Below are 20807 nucleotides of genomic sequence, written 5' to 3' on the forward strand. Positions count from 1 at the left end.
ATATTCTCCGGATTGAGTGATAGTTTATTCAAACAGTCCATATTCTCCGGATTGGGTGATAGTTTATTCAAACAGTCCATATTCTCCGGATTGGGTGATAGTTTATTCAAACAGTCCATATTGACCGGATTGGGTGATAGTTTATTCAAACAGTCCATATTCTCCGGATTGGGTGATAGTTTATTCAAACAGTCCATATTCTCCGGATTGAGTGATAGTTTATTCAAACAGTCCATATTCTCCGGATTGGGTGATAGTTTATTCAAACAGTCCATATTCTCCGGATTGAGTGATAATTTATTCAAACAGTCCATATTCTCCGGATTGGGTGATAGTTTATTCAAACAGTCCATATTCTCCGGATTGGGTGATAGTTTATTCAAACAGTCCATATTGACCGGATTGGGTGATAGTTTATTCAAACAGTCCATATTGACCGGATTGGGTGATAGTTTATTCAAACAGTCCATATTGACCGGATTGGGTGATAGTTTATTCAAACAGTCCATATTCTCCGGATTGAGTGATAGTTTATTCAAACAGTCCATATTGACCGGATTGAGTGATAGTTGATTCAAACAGCCCATATTCTCCGGATTGGGTGATAGTTTATTCAAACAGTCCATATTCTCCGGATTGAGTGATAGTTTATTCATTGCTCTCTGGGCAGTTCATTCAGTGAGTCTTCATTCACTGTGCTATTGGCCATTTATTCAACCAAATCCCCATTCACTGTACTGCCCCCCAACTTTATTGACGAAGTCTTGTTTCATTGCTCTGGATCGGTATAATCCAATCGTATTTCCCAACGGGCGACAAGTATCTTGTTGATTTTTGTGCTTGCCTCCATTTTGACCTCCCATTTTGTCCCTCCAGGTCATCACAGGAAACGTCAACCCGTACGACGTTGTGTTGAAGGACCTGGGCCCACCAATCATAGCCCGCTATGTGCGATTTTACCCTATGGCAGACCGTGTCATGAGCGTGTGCATGAGGGTTGAGGTATATGGCTGCCCCTGGTTAGGTGAGTGAAGGTTTCATTCTTTCCCATTTCCCTGATACCTGTAGAGATATAAATATCCCCGGGGAGGCCCCTGGTCTGTGCGTTGAACACTATGGGATGGCGGTAGAGGTGCTGCGAGCAGCCAGTTGACATTGGAGTTTGGGCTTGTCCCCCTCAGTGCTCCTGGCGTAGATAGAATCACACAGCACGGAAGGAGGCCATTCGGCCCATCGTGCCTGTGCCGGCTCTTCGTTTACTCGTTCTCACTCATTTAACATCTGATGAGATAGCAGCACGCTCACCAACACAGACTGAGCGGCCGACTCACTATCGCACGCCCGCGCTCACTCTCATGCCCAGACACACTGCGCCTCTGTTAACCTACGTCTCTCCTCCTCCTCCTTGCAGATGGTCTGAAATCGTACAAGGCTCCCATGGGCCAGGTAATGAATGTGTCTGGTCTGCCCATAGTGAACCTTAATGACTCCACATACGACGGACTCCGAATTGCAAGGTAAAGTGCTTTGTGGGGAGGCCATGGTGAATGGGATTAAGAACCATAGAGTTGGACGCTGTCTGTAGCTCGCATGCAGCCTGCTCCAGTGCCTTGTTCACATGAACTGTCCCCAGACTAAATCCAAATGCAAGCAGCTCACCAGTGGTGCTCTCTCTAAAACACACACATGTGCACACACGAACATGTGCACACACACAACACATGCAAACATGTGTACACAACATACAAACATGTGTACACTTGGACATGTGCGCCCAACACAAACGTGCACACACAACACACAAACATGTACGCAAACACAAGCATGTGCACACACACAACACACACAAACGTGCATGCACAAATACACAGACACACACAAATACACACAAACAAATACATGCGCACACACGGACACAAACATGTGTGCACACATGCAAGCAAATTCAAACACACACACATGCAAACATACCAACACACATGTTTACGTACAAGCACACATACATGTACACACAGTCTGTAGGTGGAAGCTCCCACATGGTCTAAGGGGTATTGTACAAGACATGGGAACAGGAGTAGGCCATTCAGCCCCTCGAGCCTGTTCCATCATTCAATCAGATCATGGCTGATCTGTACCTTAACTCCATTTACCTGCCTTTGATGGGTCTGGATGCTGGGGGATGATTGAAGCTTTCAAGACTGAGATCGATAGATTTTTGTTAGGTAAGGGTATCAAGGGACATGGAGCAAGAGTGAGAAAATGGAGTTAAGATACAGATCCACAATGCACTAATTGAATGGCGAAGCAGGCTCCAAAGGGTCTGAATGGCCTTTTCTTGTTTTCTTGAAATAGGAGCAGGAGTAGGCCATTCGGCCCCTTGAGCCTGCTCCGCCATTCAATCAGATCATGGCTGATCTTCCACCTCAACTCCACTTTCCCGCCCGATCCCCATATCCCTTGATTCCCTTAGAGTCCAAAAATCTATCGATCTCAGTCTTGAATGTACTCAACGACTGAACATCCTCAGTCCTCTGGGGTAGAGAATTCCAAATATTAACAACCCTCTGAGCGAAGACATTTTGCCTCATCCCGGTCTTAAATGTCCGACCCCTTATCCTGAGACGATGCCCCCTAGTTCTAGGCTCTCCAGCCAGGGGAAACAGCCTCTCAGCATCTACCCTGGCAAGCCCTCTTAGAATTTTATAGGTTTTAACGAGATCACCTCCCATTCTTCTAAACCCCAGAGAGTATGGGCCCCTTCTACTCAATCTCTCCGCATGGGACAATCTTCTCATCCCAGGAATCAATCTAGTGAACCTTTGTTGATCCATACTCCTTCATATCCTTACCTAACAAAAATCTATCGATCTCAGTTTTGAACATTTCAATTGATCCCCAGCCTTTTGGGGGCGGGGGGGTGGGGGGGTGAGGGGAGGGGAGGGGAGGGGAGGAGAGGGGAGGAGAGGAGAGGAGAGGAGAGGAGAGGAGAGGAGAGGAGAGGAGAGGAGAGGAGAGGAGAGGAGAGGAGAGGAGGGGAAAGGAAAGGACATTCCAGATTCCTTTGTGTGGATGTGCGTTTTCTGATTTCACTCTTGAACGGGCCCCAGCTCCAGTTTCCGGTTGTCCCCTCCCTTTTCTCAGGTTGCACTACGGGGGCCTGGGCCAGCTGACGGATGGGGTCCTGGGCATGGACGACTTCACAAAGAGCCACGAGCTGCGGGTCTGGCCTGGTTACGACTACGTGGGCTGGCGCAACAGCACCATGAGCCGCGGATACGTGGAGATGGAGTTTGAGTTCGACCAGCTCCACACGTTCAGCTCCATGAAGGTAAGATGGCGACTGCTTCTACACCAGTTGGGTCTGCGGTCAGGGTGTCCAGACTGTGCCCCATGAGAACCAAGCCAACCAAACCCAGGCAAGCCTGCGTTTCTTATTTTTTCACTTCCGGCTTTGTCCTGTTTGAATTCTGCACACCTACAGGTTTAGAATCAACCGTTTTCTTAGTGCTGTTGTCCCCTTGATGGTTAAATCCTAAATCGGAACACGGAATGAGGTCTGTTAGGATGAACAACGTGAAATAAATGCAAATTAATGGGAACATTGACGTAAGCTTTCTAGGGTGATTTTTATAAAGTTTTGCTCTTGCCGTTTGGCTTAGCAGATATCAGAAAGTCCTTCAGCTCTGGTGCCATTCTGGTAAATCTCCTCTGTACCCTCTCCAAGGCCTTTGACATCCCCCCCCGCTAAGGCCTGGTGCCCAGAATTGGAGACGGTGCTCCAGCTGAGGCCTGACCGGTGATTTGTAAAGATTCAGCGTCTGCTTTTTCCTACGTTGAATCAGACTGGTCGAGTGACCTAACGCCTTTGTTTGAATCTGTGCCCAGGTCCATTGCAACAACATGTTCACCAGGCAGGTGAAGATTTTCAAGACGGTGGATTGTTTCTTCAAAATGAGGCCCTCCGCTCCCTGGGACCCGGTCCACGTCAGCACCACGATGGTACTCGACAACAAAAACCCCAGCTCCCGCTACGTCACGGTGCCGCTGCACCAGCGGACTGGCCAGGTCATCCGCTGCCACTTCCACTTTGCGGACTCCTGGATGATGTTCAGCGAGATTACCTTCCAGTCAGGTAGGAGGCGATCGATGTCCAGACAGGGCTTCAGCGCAGGGTACAAACTGAGCCGCTATTGCCTTACTGCCTCAGTGCTGACCAAACTGTATGTGGAAGAATTCCCGTCGCTGGTGGAGGCTAGGCCCCGTATCCAAAGTCCCGTTCGTCCATCACCCCCCCGCCCCCACCGCCCACTGTGTGCTCGCTGACCCACATTGGCTCCCGGTCCGCCAACGCCTCGATATTAAAATTCTCATCCTTTGCTTTCAAATCCCTCCGTGGCCTCTTCCCCCTCTCCCTATCTCTGGAAGCTCCTTCCAGCCCCACAACCCTCCCAAGGTCGCTGCGCCCCTCCGATCCTGGCCTCTTGCGCATTCCCCGATTTTCATCGCTCTGCCATTGGCGCAACTTGCAGTCAAACTGACGCAATGAGGGTCGTTGAGTATATTCGAGGCTGAGGTCAATAGATTTTTGGACACTAAGGGAATCAAGGGATACGGGGATCGGGCGGGAAAGCGGAGTTGAGGTAGAAGATCAGCCACGATCTTATCAAATGGCGGAGCAGGCCCGAGGGGCCGAATGGCCTGCTCTTATTTCTTATGTTCTTCTGTCTCTATCCAGGCCATTCATTTTGAGAATAGCAGGAGATGTTTTCTTCAAACCCACACCATCTACGGGGTGGGAGGGAGGGGGAGGAGAGGCACCTGGGCTTATTGACAGGCCCTACGACTGAAGAATCACTGAATGGTGAGGAAGACCAGATCTCAGCCCTACCTCTGGCTGGGAACAGAGAAGGGTCAGTCCTAGGCCAGGAGCTGGAAGCTGCAATGCAGGACGTCAGTTTTTACAGTTAGAAGTCGCCTAGAAAGAAAGTTAATGCCATAAAACAAGTCAGTCAGCCAGCAAAAGGGACATGGCCTGTGGCTTATTAATTTTCCCCGTTTTCCAAGGAGGGAAGTGAGGCTAGGGGTCGCCAACTCTGCACGGACATATTCCTGGAGGTTTCATCACATGACCTCCTGCCTACAACCGCCCCCCCCGCCCCTCCCCCCAACGCTCCCGCCATTGGTCACCTGGCATGTCCACCGCCTACTTGCAGCCAATCGGAAAGCGAGCAGACTCTTTGTTACCCGATTGGATGATTCTCGACTGTCAGTCAAACAGCCTTTTATCTCCCCCGAGTCCAATATTTTTCGAACTAATCAACAAAAGAATTTTTTTTCAAAACCACAATCGATTTTAACGCCCCTATGATTTTTTTTTTTCTCTCCCGGGTTTTTCTTTTACTCGTTCATAGGATGTGGGCGTCGCTGGCGAGGCCGGCATTTATCGCCCATCCCTAATTGCCCCTTGAGAAGGTGGCGGTGAGCCGCCTTCTTGAACCGCTGCAGTCCGTGTCCCGGGAGATTAGTCTTTAATTCCTGGGCATTCCTGGAGGGTTGGCGACCCTCCCCCACTAAGTGAGGCCGAGTGACGTAAGTGGAATTTGCTTTGACTCTTATTCTGTGCATTCGCTAATGGTCTGTGTAGTAATTCAGCGTTTCTACCCTTCCAGACGTCAGTCCCACCACCCCCCTCGTCACTGAGCTAAAGCCTCGAGCTCCCGCTCCACCTCCCAGGGGCACGTTCGTGCCTCCCGTAGAAACGGCCACCGCGGATCGTCGGGTTTCAGAGGCCATGACATCTACTGTCAGCAACGTAGGTAAGGTACGCTGGGGGAATGGGCTGGACAGGTGACTGGTACTCAGCAAAGGAGAAGCCTAACTGAATCTGACCCGAACCCAAATCCTTTCTCTCGCGCACCGGGAGAGTGAGGAGAGATTCCGACTCAGTATTGGGGAGAGGAAGTCGAGGCCTCCTTCCCGGTATTGATTGTAGGCCCCTAATCCACACGGCAAATATGGCCATTCTGATTGCTAGGATACATACCTGGCTCCAGTCAACACCGCCGTGTCATGTCACATGTTAATATAAAGTCAATGGAAACATCCCCAGATTGGTATAAAAATAAAAAGTATGGATTTAAAAAAAAAACAAGATTTTTGCTGCTTGGATTATGAAGTTTGCCATTTTGAGTGTAGCAACATGAGAGTTAAAAGGGCCTAAAATCATACTGTCCAGTCAAAGGACATCCCAAAGCCAATGAAGTAGTTTTGAGGTGCAGTCATGTAACTGGTTTACACACAGCACGATCCCACAAACAGCAATGAGTTAATGACCAGGTAATCTGTTTGAGAGATAAATATTGACTGGGACACCAGGGAGAACTCCCCTGCCTTTCTTTGAAATGATGCCAGGGGGTCTTTTACGTCCACCTGAGAGGGCAGATGGGGCCTCGGTTTAACATCCCATCCGAAAGACGGCACCTCCAACAGTGCAGCACTCCCTCGGTGCTGCACTGGGAGCGTCGGCCTGGATTATTTGCTCAAAGTCTCCGGAGTGGGACTTGAACCCACGACCATCTGACTCAGAGGTGAGAGTGGCTGCTCGCTGAGCCACGGCTGGGGAATCAGCCTCCATGTTTCCCTGACTTGCGCAGAGCTCAGAAAAGATGCTCCTTCAATCTTTTTTGTTTTGTTTTCCGTGCCAATGAATAACCGTCTCCTCTTTCTGTGCCTCCCACCGACCCCCCCTCACCCAGATCTCGAGTCGTCCGTCTACCTCTCCCCAAACGCCGGCCGGCCCGTCGCCAAAGCCGACAACAGCAACACCTCCATGCTGATCGGCTGCCTGGTGGCTATCATCCTTCTCTTACTGATTGTCATCTTCATCATCCTTTGGAGGCAATACTGGAAGAAGATCCTTGGCAAGGTAGGGGTCAGGGGTCAGCGAGACAAACCAGTCACCCCGGAGGTCACGTGCGCTGCACAGGGGTCATCTTTTCGGTCTGCACGCAGAACCTGCGCACTCGTGTACGTCAACACAGGCCATGTACACTCCCACATATAGATAACAAGACAAGGTCGGCTAATGTGCGAGGTATGGGGTAAATTTACGTCTTCACCGTCTGGGCACTAAACATCGCTGGAGCTTAGCTCAACAGCTGCTAAAAATTTTTGCTGCCTCCAGACTCGACTATTCCAATCCTCTCCTGGCCCGGCCCCCCCATCTTCCACCCTCCGTAAACTTGAGCTCCTTCAAAACTCTGCTGCCTCTATCCTCACTGGCACCAAGTCCCGTTCACCCATCACCCCCTGTGCTCTCTGACCTACATTGGCTCCCGGTCTGAGAACGCCTCGATTTTAAAATTCTCATCCTTGTTCCTCAAATCCCTCCGTGGCCTCGCCCCCTCCCTATCTCTGTGACCTCCTCCAGCCCTACAACCCTCCGAGATCTCTGCGCTCCTCCAATTCTGGCCTCTTGCGCATCCCCGATTTTAATCGCTCCACCATTGGTGGCCGTGCCTTCAGCTGCCTCGGCCCTAAGCTCTGGAATTCCCTCCCTAAACCCTCTCCTCCTGTGAAGCGCCGTGGGACATTTTACTACGTGAAAGGCGCTATATAAACGCAAATTGTTGTTGTTGTGCAGATAGGGAATTCTGGTCGGGGATTTGCCTGCACCTAACAGAACCTCCAATTAATGGAAAGACAATCTTTATAAAGCTGTGCGATCTTTCCTGCCAGATTCTCTTTTCTGCATTTCACCCTCAAGCTTAATGCTCAGGCGGTAAAGAATTAATTGATTAATTGACCGTGAAAACTGGCAGTTTGATGTAAAAACCCCTATCAGATCTGGCCCATACATCACTGACTCTTAACGCCCTCTCCAATAGTGTGAATGACAGTGACATACGGGCCAGGTCTGACGGGGGTTCTTTTTTTTTTGCATCAATCCAGCAGACTTCATGGTCAATTTTTCCTGGTGCCACAGATGGCCAGATCCAATGTCACAATATGCCATTCCAGGACTTGAATGGATGAATTAAATCTACTGTGTACTTCCAACAAATGTGGGCACGAGGGAGACATCGATCCGCAGTGTACAGACTCGGGCAGGCAGAAAGATCGGTCAACATCTCCTACAGAGGATGGCAAAGAGCCTCCGGTACGGAGGAGATGTGGACTTCCTAATTCTGAGGGCATCGGCTTGACATCCCACGGAGATCCCCAAGGACCGGGGTCTCGGCAACACCGGCCAGACCACGTTTATTGCCCTGAGGAGGTGGTGCTTCAGACCATTCGGCTGCTAGGCCACAGGAGAGAGGCATCAAGAGGCAACCACATAGCGTGGACTACCAGTGACATATAGAATCATAGAATCATAGAAGTTTACAACATGGAAACAGGCCCTTCAGCCCAACATGTCCATGTCGCCCAGTTTATACCACTAAGCTAGTCCCAATTGCCTGCACTTGGCCCATATCCCTCTATACCCATCTTACCCATGTAACTGTCCAAATGCTTTTTAAAAGACAAAATTGTACCCGCCTCTACTACTGCCTCTGGCAGCTCGTTCCAGACACTCACCACCCTTTGAGTGAAAAAATTGCCCCTCTGGACCCTTTTGTATCTCTCCCCTCTCACCTTAAATCTATGCCCCCTCGTCATAGACTCCCCCACCTTTGGGAAAAGATTTTGACTATCTACCTTATCTATGCCCCTCATTATTTTATAGACTTCTATAAGATCACCCCTAAACCTCCTACTCTCCAGGGAAAAAAGTCTCAGTCTATCCAACCTCTCCCTATGAGTCAAACTATCAAGTCCCGGTAGCATCCTAGTAAATCTTTTCTGCACTCTTTCTAGTTTAATAATATCCTTTCTATAATAGGGTGACCAGAACTGTACACAATATTCCAAGTGTGGCCTTACTAATGTCTTGTACAACTTCAACAAGACATCCCAACTCCTGTATTCAATGTTCTGACCAATGAAAGCAAGCATGCTGAATGCCGCCTTCACCACCCTATCCACCTGTGACTCCACTTTCAAGGAGCTATGAACCTGTACTCCTAGATCTCTTTGTTCTATAACTCTCCCCAACGCCCTACCATTAACGGAGTAGGTCCTGGCCCGATTCGATCTACCAAAATGCATCACCTCACATTTATCTAAATTAAACTCCATCTGCCATTCATCGGCCCACTGGCCCAATTTATCAAGATCCCGTTGCAATCCCAGATAACCTTCTTCACTGTCCACAATGCCACCAATCTTGGTGTCATCTGCAAACTTACCAACCATGCCTCCTAAATTCTCATCCAAATCATTAATATAAATAACAAATAACAGCGGACCCAGCACCGATCCCTGAGGCACACCGCTGGTCACAGGCCTCCAATATGGACCCGATCTGATGGTCAATCTTTCCTGCTGCCTGCCACAAATTGCCAGATTGAATATCACAATTTGCCGGGCCAGGACTTGAATTCTGATGCTTTGGATTTCTGCTCTAGTAACTTGGGAATCAGAAGTATCATTTCAAAATTTGGGAGTGGGGAGCGTGGGGTGTTGTTAATACTGAGGAGGACCGTGACAAAATTCAGGAAGACATTAATAATCTTGCAGAATGGGCGGGTAATTGGCAAATGAATTTCAATATAGATCAGTGTGAGGTGGTACATTTTGGCAGGAAGAATAAGGAGGCCACATCCTTCTTGGAAAAGAAAAGTCTAAATGGGGTAGATGAGCAGAGGGATTTAGGGGTACAGATATACAGATCACTAAAAGTAGCGACGCAGGTTAATAAGACCATTCAAAAATACAAAAACCAAGCAATGGGGATCGTTTCTAGAGATATAGAATTGGAAAGCAGAGAAGTTATGCCAAACTTGTACAGATCCTTGCTTAGACCACACTTGGAGTGCTTTGCACACTTCTGGTCTCCACACTTTAGAGGCACTGGAGAAGGTGCAAAAACAGGTTTACTAGGATAATACCAGAAATGAGAGGTTATACCTATCAGGAAAGACTGAACAGGCTGGGGCTCTATTCTCTAGAAAAGAGAAGACTGAGGGGTGACCTGATAGAGGTCTTTAAGATTGTGAATGGGTTTGATAGAGTGGATGTAGAGAAGATGTTTGTGAGGCAGTCCAAAACTAGGGGCCATAAATATAAGATAGGGAATTCAGGAGAAACTTCTTTACCCAGAGAGTGGTCAGAATGTGGAACTCGCTCCCACAAGGAGTAGTTGAGGCGAATAGTGTAGAAGCATTTCAGGGGAGGCTGGATAAACACATGAGGGAGAAAGGAATAGAAAGATATGTTGGTGGGCTGAGATGAAGAAGGGTGGGAGGAGGCTCATGTGGAGCATGAACACCGGCATTGACCTGTTGGGCCGAATGGCCTGTTTCTGTGCTGTAAATTCTATGTAATTCTTTGTAATTCTGAGCAGTTCTGGGCACCGTACCTTCGGAAGGACATATTGGCCTTGGAGGGAGTGCAGCGTAGGTTTACTAGAATGATACCCGGACTTCAAGGGTTAAGTTACAAGGAGAGATTACACAAATTGGGGTTGTATTCTCTCGAGTTTCAAAGGTTATGGGGTGATCTAATCGAAGTTTATAAGATATTAAGGGGACCGTATAGGGTGGATAGAGAGAAACTATTTCCGCTGGTTGGGGATTCTAGGAGTAGGGGGCACAGTCTAAAAATTAGAGCCAGACCTTTCAGGAGTGGGATTAGAAAACATTTCTACACACAAAGGGTGGTAGAAGTTTGGAACTCTCTTCCGCAAACGGCAATTGATACTAGCTCAATTGCTAAATTTAAATGTGAGATAGATAGCTTTTTGGCAACCAAAGGTATTAAGGGATATGGGCCAAAGGCAGGTATATGGAGTTAGATCACAGATCAGCCATGATCTTATCAAATGGCGGAGCAGGCACGAGGGGCTGAATGGCCCACTCCTGTTCCTATGTAACTCATAACCACCACACTAACGTAGACCTGCCGACGTGGTTCTTACTGAGAAGTCACAGGGCCATGTGTAGATGGTTATATTGCCGCAAGTTTCTATACTGAAGAATTAAGGCCGCTCGAGAATGGGTTGGATTGGTGGATTGACGGAAAATGGTTTGAAGGGACACGGGTGGGTAAATGCGATTCGGACTCTTTGCTCGGGCGGAGGGTAAACGCCGACACGGACTGGTTGGGCCGAACGGCCTTTCCCCGATGTTGTAACTATCTCCATGCAGTGAGTCAAATGACCACTGAGAGAGCAGACTCGATTTAGCAATCCACAAATTCAACTATTTGAAACTTGAATTCATCATCTCCTGGCAGAAACGTTCCTCTTCCTTTTTACTCTTGCACAATTAAGTAGCAGCGATGAAATAATCTGTCTTTAGGCACGCTATCCAGCCCTTCGATTATTTTATAGACCCCTATCAGGCCACCTCTAAGTCTACGCAGCTCTGAAGTAAACAGACCAAGGTCCTTGAGCTTATCTAAGTGTCTAACGGGCTCTCGAGCCTCTTGCACTTGCTTTCTAAATATAAATGAATTTCCTTTGTTCTTAAGTTTTGTTTCTAAGGTGTTAAAGTTAACGATCGCCTCAGTCATTCCCTGTTGCCGTCCTCCCAAGGTGCTCTCTCCAGCCAGCTTGGGTAAGCAGGTGCGGTCGTGACCGCGAGTGGTTCTGGGGAACAGGGAGAGGCTGGAGCTCTGTCAAAGAGCTGGCACGGGCACGATGGGCCGAACGGCCTACTTCTGTGCCGTGCGATTCCGTGGAGCTCAGCCTGAAGCTGCAGCCACAGTTCCATTAATCAGCCCACGTTCACCGAGGTTTGGCGTTTCCAAAGCTCTGGTCCAGCCTTGCTACAGGCCATGAGGCACATTCTGGAGATTGACTTTGACTTGTAGCTCCACCCTTCTGAGTTGAGCCTTTGACCCTGCAACCCTGGGGTTGCCAACCCTCCAGGATTGCCTCTGGAGTCTCCAGGAGTCGAAGAACGATTTCCTGGAAACTGCTGCGAGCAACACCTGGGAGAGAGAAAAAAAAACCCATGGGGCAGCAAGAGAGAATGTCCAATTTTCTTTGAATATTTTTGTTTATTAGTTGTAAAATTATTGGAGATGTGGGGAGGAAGGGAGAAGTGGAGGAAAGGCTGTTTGACCGAGCGGGAATGTCGGAGGTCACGTGATGAAAACTCCAGGAATACCACACATTCAGAGTTGGCGACCTTCTCAAACCCCCCACCGCCCCCACCCCCCTAACGACCCCTCTGTTAATCCGCTCTTCTCCTTATTAGGCCCAGCGCAGAATTTCGGACGATGATCTCACCGTTCGGCTGTCGGTGCCCGGTGACACCATCGTGATCAACAACACGCAGCCGAGCGCCTCGGGTAGCCGCCACTCCAACCTGTACGAGCGCATCAATTCCAGCGACCCCGAGTACCAGGAGCCCAACCGGCTCCGGATGAAGCTCCCCGAGTTGCCGCAGGGAGCTGAGAACTCAGGTAAGCCGAGAAGGGGAACGTCAGGCAAACCGGGGGGGGGGGGGGGGGAAAGAATCGGCCCTTTGGGCTGTGCATTGGCGGGAAGATGAGGTGAAGCACCAGTCATTCCGTTTACGATGGCGACGGTCGAGGGAGAATCGCTGGGCTGGGACTCCGGGAGAACTGCCCTACTCTTCTTCCAGTATGGCCTTGGGATCTTTTACATCCACTTGAACGAGTAAACAGAGCCAGTCACGTACACTGAGGCATTCAAGATAATTAAACTATTCGATAGGGCGGAAAAATCCCCAGCAATTGGGGCTGACCAAATTAGTTAAGAGCAACGTGGTGACAAATGATCCCTGACCAGCCCCAACAAGTGCAGATTTCCTGGCTTCTGGCCGATTTTGCACCACACATTCATGAAGTATTTTCAATGAGTTTGGTGTGTTCGCAACATCACATGGGAGAGGTGTGAAAAAAAAAGCTGGCACACACTCTCCTAACAACACTGTGCTACGTACTGGCGTCGCACCATCGTTTAACGAAGGTGGCTGAACAGGTAGGTGGTGCTTATCGTTCCATTTTGTTTGAGCGTTCTATGTGCCGATTTGTAATTCGCTGCGACATATTTGTTTAATGTTGGTGCACATGGTGAAAATGAAATCCTCTTGACCTACATTGTCCCTCCTTTCAATTTCCCTCAATTAAAGCCATCAACATCAAGACCTCCCTGGCACATATTGGCAAAAGTACCACCGATTGTACCATTATATGGTCCACCAAAGTTGTGTTTGTGACAATCTCGTGTCCTCTCCGTTCCTGCGTCAGTGTAGCAGATGATGGTGAATCCTCTAACTCCTCTCCTATCAACCCAAGGGTCCCTCGTATGGTGTTTGATCTGATCCGGGCCTTATTCAATAGAGCAACGAAAATCACCTTTGATTCAGTTACTCGAGGGCAGGGATGGTCGATGGCCTCCACTCTTGACGTTATTGGACTCGCTGCGGCCGCTGATCATGAATTGAAATCCCAGTAGTGTCCTCTTTTTTGTGCCACACGTTCCATCAACTCTTAACTTTCTGTAAAGAATATGGAGCAAAGTTTCCTCTCCCTGCCCTTGGGGCAGTTGGGTTGTCTCAGTGAAGCAAGCGCGTGAAGATTGGGCAGGGTGGAGCGCAGACCTGCAAGGGAGCCTGCCCGAATTTCTGCCCGCTTAAAGGGGTGGAAAATTGGACTGGTTAAAATTACCCCCCATACACTCCTCTCTGCCCAATTTTCCTGTACTCACTGCCCTAGATAATCCAAGGTGCAGGAAGAGGAATAGCAGCCCCTTACAATATTGCTGTCATATCTGAGGAGGCTCTTTTAACACCTCTGTTGCATTGTTAACAGTGTACAAGAGAAATCTTGCTATTTGACAGGTGAGCCGTTTCTCATCTCTAACATCCAACTTTGCTCTCCGCTGTGACCTTCCTACATCATTGATACAACTAAAGTCAATGGGGCTAATTCTAACATTAATTCGTCGGGCAGGAAACCCACAGAATCGGGTGGGACGCTAGTTATTACTGTCGAACGTGGGAACATAGAGCCAGGAGTAGCCAATTCAGCCCCTCGAGCCTGTTCCGCCATTCAGTTGGCTGATCTGTATCGTAACTCTACCTACCCGCCTCGGTTCCGTAACCCTGACTACCTCTGCCGAACAAACACCTATCAATCTCAGTTTTGAAATTTTCAATTGACCTGAGAGTGAAATCGGGCGGGGTGTGAAACCAGCATTGCACCCGATCCCGTCAGTTTCCCAATGGGCGGGTTGGGTTAAAATCGCGCCCATTGTTCCCCTGAACTTTCCTTATTTTGCCCCTCCTAAGTTGCAAATTCGCCCTCCTAAAGACTCTTCTTCTCCGTGTCTTCACTGTGTTGAAATCGCGACTCATTCCATTGTCTGCTACTCTTTAATTCTTACTCGTCATCTCACTCAGTCTTTACTTCCTCCTACGATATTCAGGTGTTTAAAGCTCTGACCTGCCTAATCTAACCATTACATCCTGATTTATTTTTAGTTCGAACTCTGTTACACCAGAACTCTGTTCTGGTCTCGGCTTCTCGGTAATAAAGACTACCATGATATAATGCTACAGTCCCCAACCATTGTGGAAAAGTTTCTTTTTTTTTTAGCAAATATGACTCTGTAAATTCCCCTAAAGCTGAGATCGCAGCCCGCCCCGCCTTCCTTCCCACCCACTCCTCCCCGTGAGATGGAAACACTATACAATTCACTCAAGGCTCAGAATGGTTTGTAATCATTGGCTCAGTGGTAGCACTCTTACCTCTGAATTATGAAGATTGTAGGTTTAAGTCCCACCCTAGGGACTTCAGTACAAAATCCTAGACGTGCAGTACTGTTGGAGGCGCTGTCTTCCAGATAAGATGTTAAACTGAGGTCCTGCCTGCCCTCTCAGGTGAATGTAAAAGATCCCATTTTGAAGCAAAGCAAGGGAATTCTCCCTGGTGTCCTGGCTAATATTTATCCCTCAACCCACATCACTAACACAGATGACCTGGTCATTATCAAAGTTTGTGGAACTTGCTGTGCTCAAATTGTTTGCCGTGTTTCCTACACTTCTAAAAGTACTTCATTGGCTGTAAAGCTTTGGGACGTCCTGAGGTTGTGAAAGGCGCTATATAAATGCAAATCTTTCTCTCAACACTGAGTTCTCTGCCTGCCATCCAGCCTAGACCGCTCTATAACCCCCCCCCCAAAGTACAATCTCAGCCCAGGCTGTGACCACGATATAATCACCCAAATTCATTTGGACGAGGTCAGAACCTGGTTAAACCACCTTGTGTTGATCACCTTCCTTTTGGTGATAGGACAGTGCCAGGACGAGCATTGCGTCCACAGCCTGCTCTCATTTTAATAAAACAGTGATATGTTTTTTTTTTATTGCTCTGTCAGATTTGTTCACCTTTTTTGTCATTTGTGTTGTAAATTTTAAACAAAAGAGTTCTGTCGGCAGAACTAAATAGAGGTTAGGTTACGCTATATGGTGAGCCCTCAATATTTAATATTCACAAACCTATTGGTGCATAGGAACGTAGTGACAGGAGGAGGCCATTCAGCCCCTTGAATCTGCTCCGTCATTCAATTGGATCATGGCTAATCGATACCTCAACACCATTTCCCCAAAGTAGCTCTATATCCCTTGATACCCTCACCCATCAAAAATCTATCGAGCACAGTCTCGAAAGCTCCAATTGTCCGCCAACATCCACAGCCTTTAGGGGGGGAAGAGGGTTCCAGATTTCTATGCCCCTTTGTGAGAGAACTACCCTTTGTGTACATCTCTGGCCTAAAGTCATGGACATGGGGGAATCTCCCTCGGGGCACCCATCATTAACAGGCCCATACTTACAGTGCTGGGGAGAGTTAGGATTCCTCGTTGAGTGAGATGAGCCCAACCTTGAGCTGGATTTTGGTGGGTTTCCAATCCAGCCATGGACCGAGAGTATTCACCAAAGACTGAACACCCTTTGTAAGCAGGGCTCCCTCGACCCAAACGGAGGTAATTTTAACTTTGGGCGATGGTGTAAAAATGGACGATATCGAATTGGCCGCCTGTTACGTACTCCGCCTGATGTTACCATTGACTCCAACGGGAAGGAAAATCAGGCAGAGTGTGTAACGAGTGGCCAATTCGAAATCGCCCATTTTCACCATCGCCCAGAGTTAATATTACCCCCGATGGACATTGTCCATACAGTGAAGACTGGGTCTTCAGTTCTAGTGCCATTCAGAGGTGAGTTCCTCACACTGTAGGAGACCAACCTTTTTGGGCTGTAGGGGAGGGGGCCAGGCACAACAACAACAACTTGCATTTATATAGCGCCTTTAACGTAGTAAAACGTCCCAAGGCGCTTCATGGGAGCGATTATCAAACAAAATTTGGCACTGAACCGCATAAGGAGATATTAGGACAGGTGACCAAAAGCTTGGTCAAAGAGGTAGGTTTTAAGGAGCATCTTAAAGGAGGAGAGAGAGGCAGAGAGGTTTAGGGAGGCAATTCCAGAGCTTAGGGCCGAGGCAGCTGAAGGCACGGCCGCCAATGGTGGAGCGATTAAAATCGGGGATGCGCAAGAGGCCAGAATTGGAGGAGCGCAGAGATCTCGGAGGGTTGTAGGGCTGGAGGAGGTTACAGAGATAGGGAAGGAGGGGGTGAGGCCAAGGAGGGATTTGAAAACAAGGACGAGAATTTTAAAATCGAGGCGTTGCCGGACTGGGAGCCAATGTAGGTCAGCGAGCCCAGGGGGTGATGGGTGAACGGGACTCGGTGCGAGTTAGGATACGGGCAGCAGAGTTTTGGACGAGCTCAAGTTTACGGAGGGTGGAAGATGGGAGGCCGGGCGAGGAGAGCATTGGACTATTGAGTCAAGCAGATGAGCTGAGGTGGGACAGAGACGGGAACCAATCAGAAACAAGCTTCTTTTCTACAGGGAGGACAACCCCACCATCTTCCCCTTCCCCCCCACCCCACTCCTCCCCACCATCTTCCTCCCCCCTCCCCCCATCCCCTCCCCAATCCTGTTTGTATTGTCTGGTATTGAGTGATCCTACAGATATCGTAAGGGGAACAGACAGGCGTTTCTGTGGCCGTAAACGTGACTCCAGGATGGTTTGTTGCCTCCCTGGTGCCAGGGTCATGGATGTCACTGAGCGGCTTCAGGGCATTCTCAAGGGGGAGGGTGAGCAGGCAGAGGTCGTGGTCCACATTGGGACCAACGACATAGGTAGGAAGGGAGATGAGGTCCTGCATCAAGAATTTAGGGAGCTAGGTAGCAGATTAAAGAGCAGGACCTCAAAGGTTGTAATCTCTGGATTACTCCCAGTGCCACGGGCTAGTGAGTATAGAAATAGGAGGATAGAACAGATGAATGCGTGGCTAAAGAGTTGGTGCAGGAGGGAGGGTTTCAGTTTCCTGGATCACTGGGCCTGCTTCTGGGGAAGGTGGGACTTGTACAAGTCGGACGGGTTGCATCTGAACCAGAGCGGGACAAATATCCTTGCGGGGAGGTTTGCTAGCACTGTTGCGGGGGGTTTAAACTAACTTGGCAGGGGGATGGGATACAGAGTGGAGCTACAATAGGGGGTGATGTGCAGCCAAATATAGAGAAAAAAACAAGTCAGCTTGGAAGACAGGGCAAATATGTGAGGGCAAGGCTGGATGGCATCTATTTTAATGCAAGGAGTCTTGCGAATAAGTTGGATGAACTGAAGGTGTTGATAAACACATGGGAGTATGACATTGTTGCTGTCACAGAGACATGGTTGAGGGAGGGGCAAGACTGGCAGCTCAATATTCCGGGGTACAGAATCTTCAGGCGAGACAGAGGGGGAGGTATAAGAGGAGGGGGGGGTCGCAATATTAATTAAAGAATCAATTACTGCCATAAGGAGGGATGATATATTAGCAGGTTCCTCTAATGAGGCCATATGGGTGGAGCTTAAAAACAAAAAGGGGGCAAGCACTTTGATGGGAGTGTACTATAGGCCCCCAAACAGTCAGGGGGAGATAGAGGAACAGATATGTAGGCAAATCTCAGAAAATTGTGCAAATAATAGGGTAATAATAGTGGGGGATTTCAACTTCCCCAATATTAACTGGGATACTCAGAGTGTAAAAGGCTTAGAGGGTACAAAATTCTTAACGTGCATCCAGGAGAGCTTTTTGAGCCAGCATGTAGAAAGTCCTACAAGAGAGGGGGCGGTACTGGACCTAATTCTAGGGAATGTGGCCGGCCAAGTGGAAGAAGTGCTAGTAGGTGAGCACTTTGGTGACAGTGACCATAATTTGGTGAGATTTAAGGTGGTCATGGAAAAGGACAGGGAGGGGCCGGAAATAAAGGTTCTAAATTGGGGGAAGGCCGATTTTAATAGGATAAGGCAGGATCTGGCCAAAATGGACTGGGATCAGCTGCTTGTAGGAAAATCCGCATCGGAGCAATGGGAGTCTTTCAGAAGGGAGATTGCGACCATACAATGGCAACATGTTCCCGTAAAGGTCAAGGGTGGTTCCAAGAACTCCAGGGGATATACGAGAATGGATTAGGAAAAAAAGGAGGGCTTTTGGCAGATACAAAAGGCTAAAGACGGAGGAAGCCCTAGAGGAGTACAAAAAGTGCAGGGGGATATTAAAAAAGAAATTAGGAGATCAAGGAGGGGCCATGAAATGACACTGGCGAGCAAAATAAAGGAAAATCCTAAGATGTTTTATAAGTATATTAAGGGTAAGAGGATGACTAGGGAAGAAATAGGGCCCATTAGGGACAAAAATGGCAATCTGTGTGTGGAGCCGGCAGATGTAGGAGGGGTTCTAAATGAATTTTTTGCATCTGTTTTCACTATGGAGAAGGACAATGTAGACATAGAAATACGGCAGGGGGACTGTGATATACTCGAACATATTAACATCGAGCGGGAGGAGGTATTGGCGGTTTTAGCAGGCCTAAAAATGGATAAATCCCCAGGCCCGGACGAAATGTATCCCAGGCTACTGTGTGAGGCAAAGGAGGAGATTGCGGGGGCTCTGACACATATATTCAGAACCTCTCTGGCCACAGGGGATGTGCCAGAGGACTGGAGAACCGCTAATGTAATACCATTATTCAAGAAGGGGAGTAGGGAAAAACCGGGGAACTACAGGCCAGTGAGCCTAACATCAGTGGTAGGAAAATTATTGGAAAAAATTCTGAAGGACAAAATTAGTCTCCACTTGGAGAAGCAAGGATTAATCAGGTATAGTCAACATGGCTTTGTCAAGGGAAGATCATGTCTGACTAATTTGATTGAATTTTTTGAGGGGGTGACTAGGCGTGTGGATGAGGGTAACGCAGTGGATGTGGTATACATGGATTCAAGTAAGGCCTTCGATAAAGTCCCCCACAGGAGACTGGTCAAGAAGGTACGAGCCCATGGAATCCAGGGTGCCTTGGCACTTTGGATACAAAACTGGCTTAGTGGCAGAAGGCAGAGGGTGATGGTCGAAGGTTGTTTTTGTGACTGGAAGCCTGTGGCCAGTGGGGTACCACAGGGATCGGTGCTGGGTCCCTTGCTGTTTGTGGTCTACATTAATGACTTGGATATGAATGTAAAAGGTATGATCAGTAAGTTCGCTGATGATACAAAAATTGGTAGGGTGGTAAATAGCGAGGAGGATAGCCTCAGTCTGCAGGACGATATAGATGGGTTGGTCAGATGGGCGGAACAGTGGCAAATGGAATTTAACCCGGAAAAGTGCGAGGTGATGCACTTTGGAGGGACTAACAAGGCAAGGGAATACACAATGAATGGGAGGACCCTAGGCAAGACAGAGGGTCAGAGGGATCTTGGTGTGCAAGTTCACAGATCCCTGAAGGCGGCGGAACAGGTAGATAAGGTGGTAAAGAAGGCATATGGGATACTTGCCTTTATTAGCCGAGGCATAGAATATAAGAGCAAGGAGGTTATGATGGAGCTGTATAAAACACTGGTTAGGCCACAGCTGGAGTACTGTGTGCAGTTCTGGTCGCCACACTACAGGAAGGATGTGATCGCTTTGGAGAGGGTGCAGAGGAGATTCACCAGGATGTTACCAGGGCTGGAGCGCTTCAGCTATGAAGAGAGACTGGGAAGATTGGGTTTGTTTTCCTTGGAGCAGAGGAGGCTGAGGGGGGACATGATTGAGGTGTACAAAATTATGAGGGGCACAGATAGGATGGATACTGAGGAGCTTTTTCCCTTCGTTGAGGGTACTATAACAAGGGGACATAGATTCAAGGTAAAAGGCGGGAGGTTTAGAGGGGATTTGAGAAAGAACTTTTTCACCCAGAGGGTGGTTGGAGTCTGGAACTCACTGCCTGAAAGGGTTGTGGAGGCAGGAACCCTCACAACATTCAAGAAGCATTTGGATGAGCACTTGAAATGCCATAGCATACAAGGCTACGGACCAAATGCTGGAATATGGGATTAGAGTAGACAGGGCTGATGGCCGGCGCGGACACGATGGGCCGAAGGGCCTCTATCCGTGCTGTATAACTCTATGACTCTATGACTCTATAGAAAGACTGCAGCCATCTGATGGTGTTACATTGATCCCTAATTGAGTAAAATCCAAATAGGAAAATATGTTCTATAAGAACATAAGAAATAGGAGCAGGAGTAGGCCAATCGGCCCCTCGAGCCTGCTCCGCCATTCAATAAGATCATGGCTGACCTGATCCTAACCTCAAATCTAAATTCATGTCCAATTTCCTGCCCGCTCCCCGTAACCCCTAAT

The 20807-nt window shown here is 48.5% G+C and overlaps 1 protein-coding gene across 7 annotated transcripts in view; it reads left to right on the forward strand.

Moving 5' to 3' along the window:
- LOC137305173 (discoidin domain-containing receptor 2-like) overlaps positions 1-20807 on the forward strand; it is a 149619-nt gene that overhangs the window by 112400 nt on the left and 16412 nt on the right. For all 7 annotated transcript variants that reach the window (XM_067973986.1, XM_067973991.1, XM_067973987.1 and 4 more), the window contains 7 exons: positions 877-1024; positions 1412-1517; positions 3142-3328; positions 3886-4132; positions 5670-5816; positions 6756-6925; positions 12306-12513. In XM_067973986.1, coding sequence (XP_067830087.1) covers positions 877-1024; positions 1412-1517; positions 3142-3328; positions 3886-4132; positions 5670-5816; positions 6756-6925; positions 12306-12513 — 1213 coding nt within the window. The remainder of the gene's footprint in view (positions 1-876; positions 1025-1411; positions 1518-3141; positions 3329-3885; positions 4133-5669; positions 5817-6755; positions 6926-12305; positions 12514-20807) is intronic.

Source organism: Heptranchias perlo, chromosome 39 (assembly GCF_035084215.1).
Source record: "Heptranchias perlo isolate sHepPer1 chromosome 39, sHepPer1.hap1, whole genome shotgun sequence".
Taxonomy (NCBI): Eukaryota; Metazoa; Chordata; class Chondrichthyes; order Hexanchiformes; family Hexanchidae; genus Heptranchias; species Heptranchias perlo.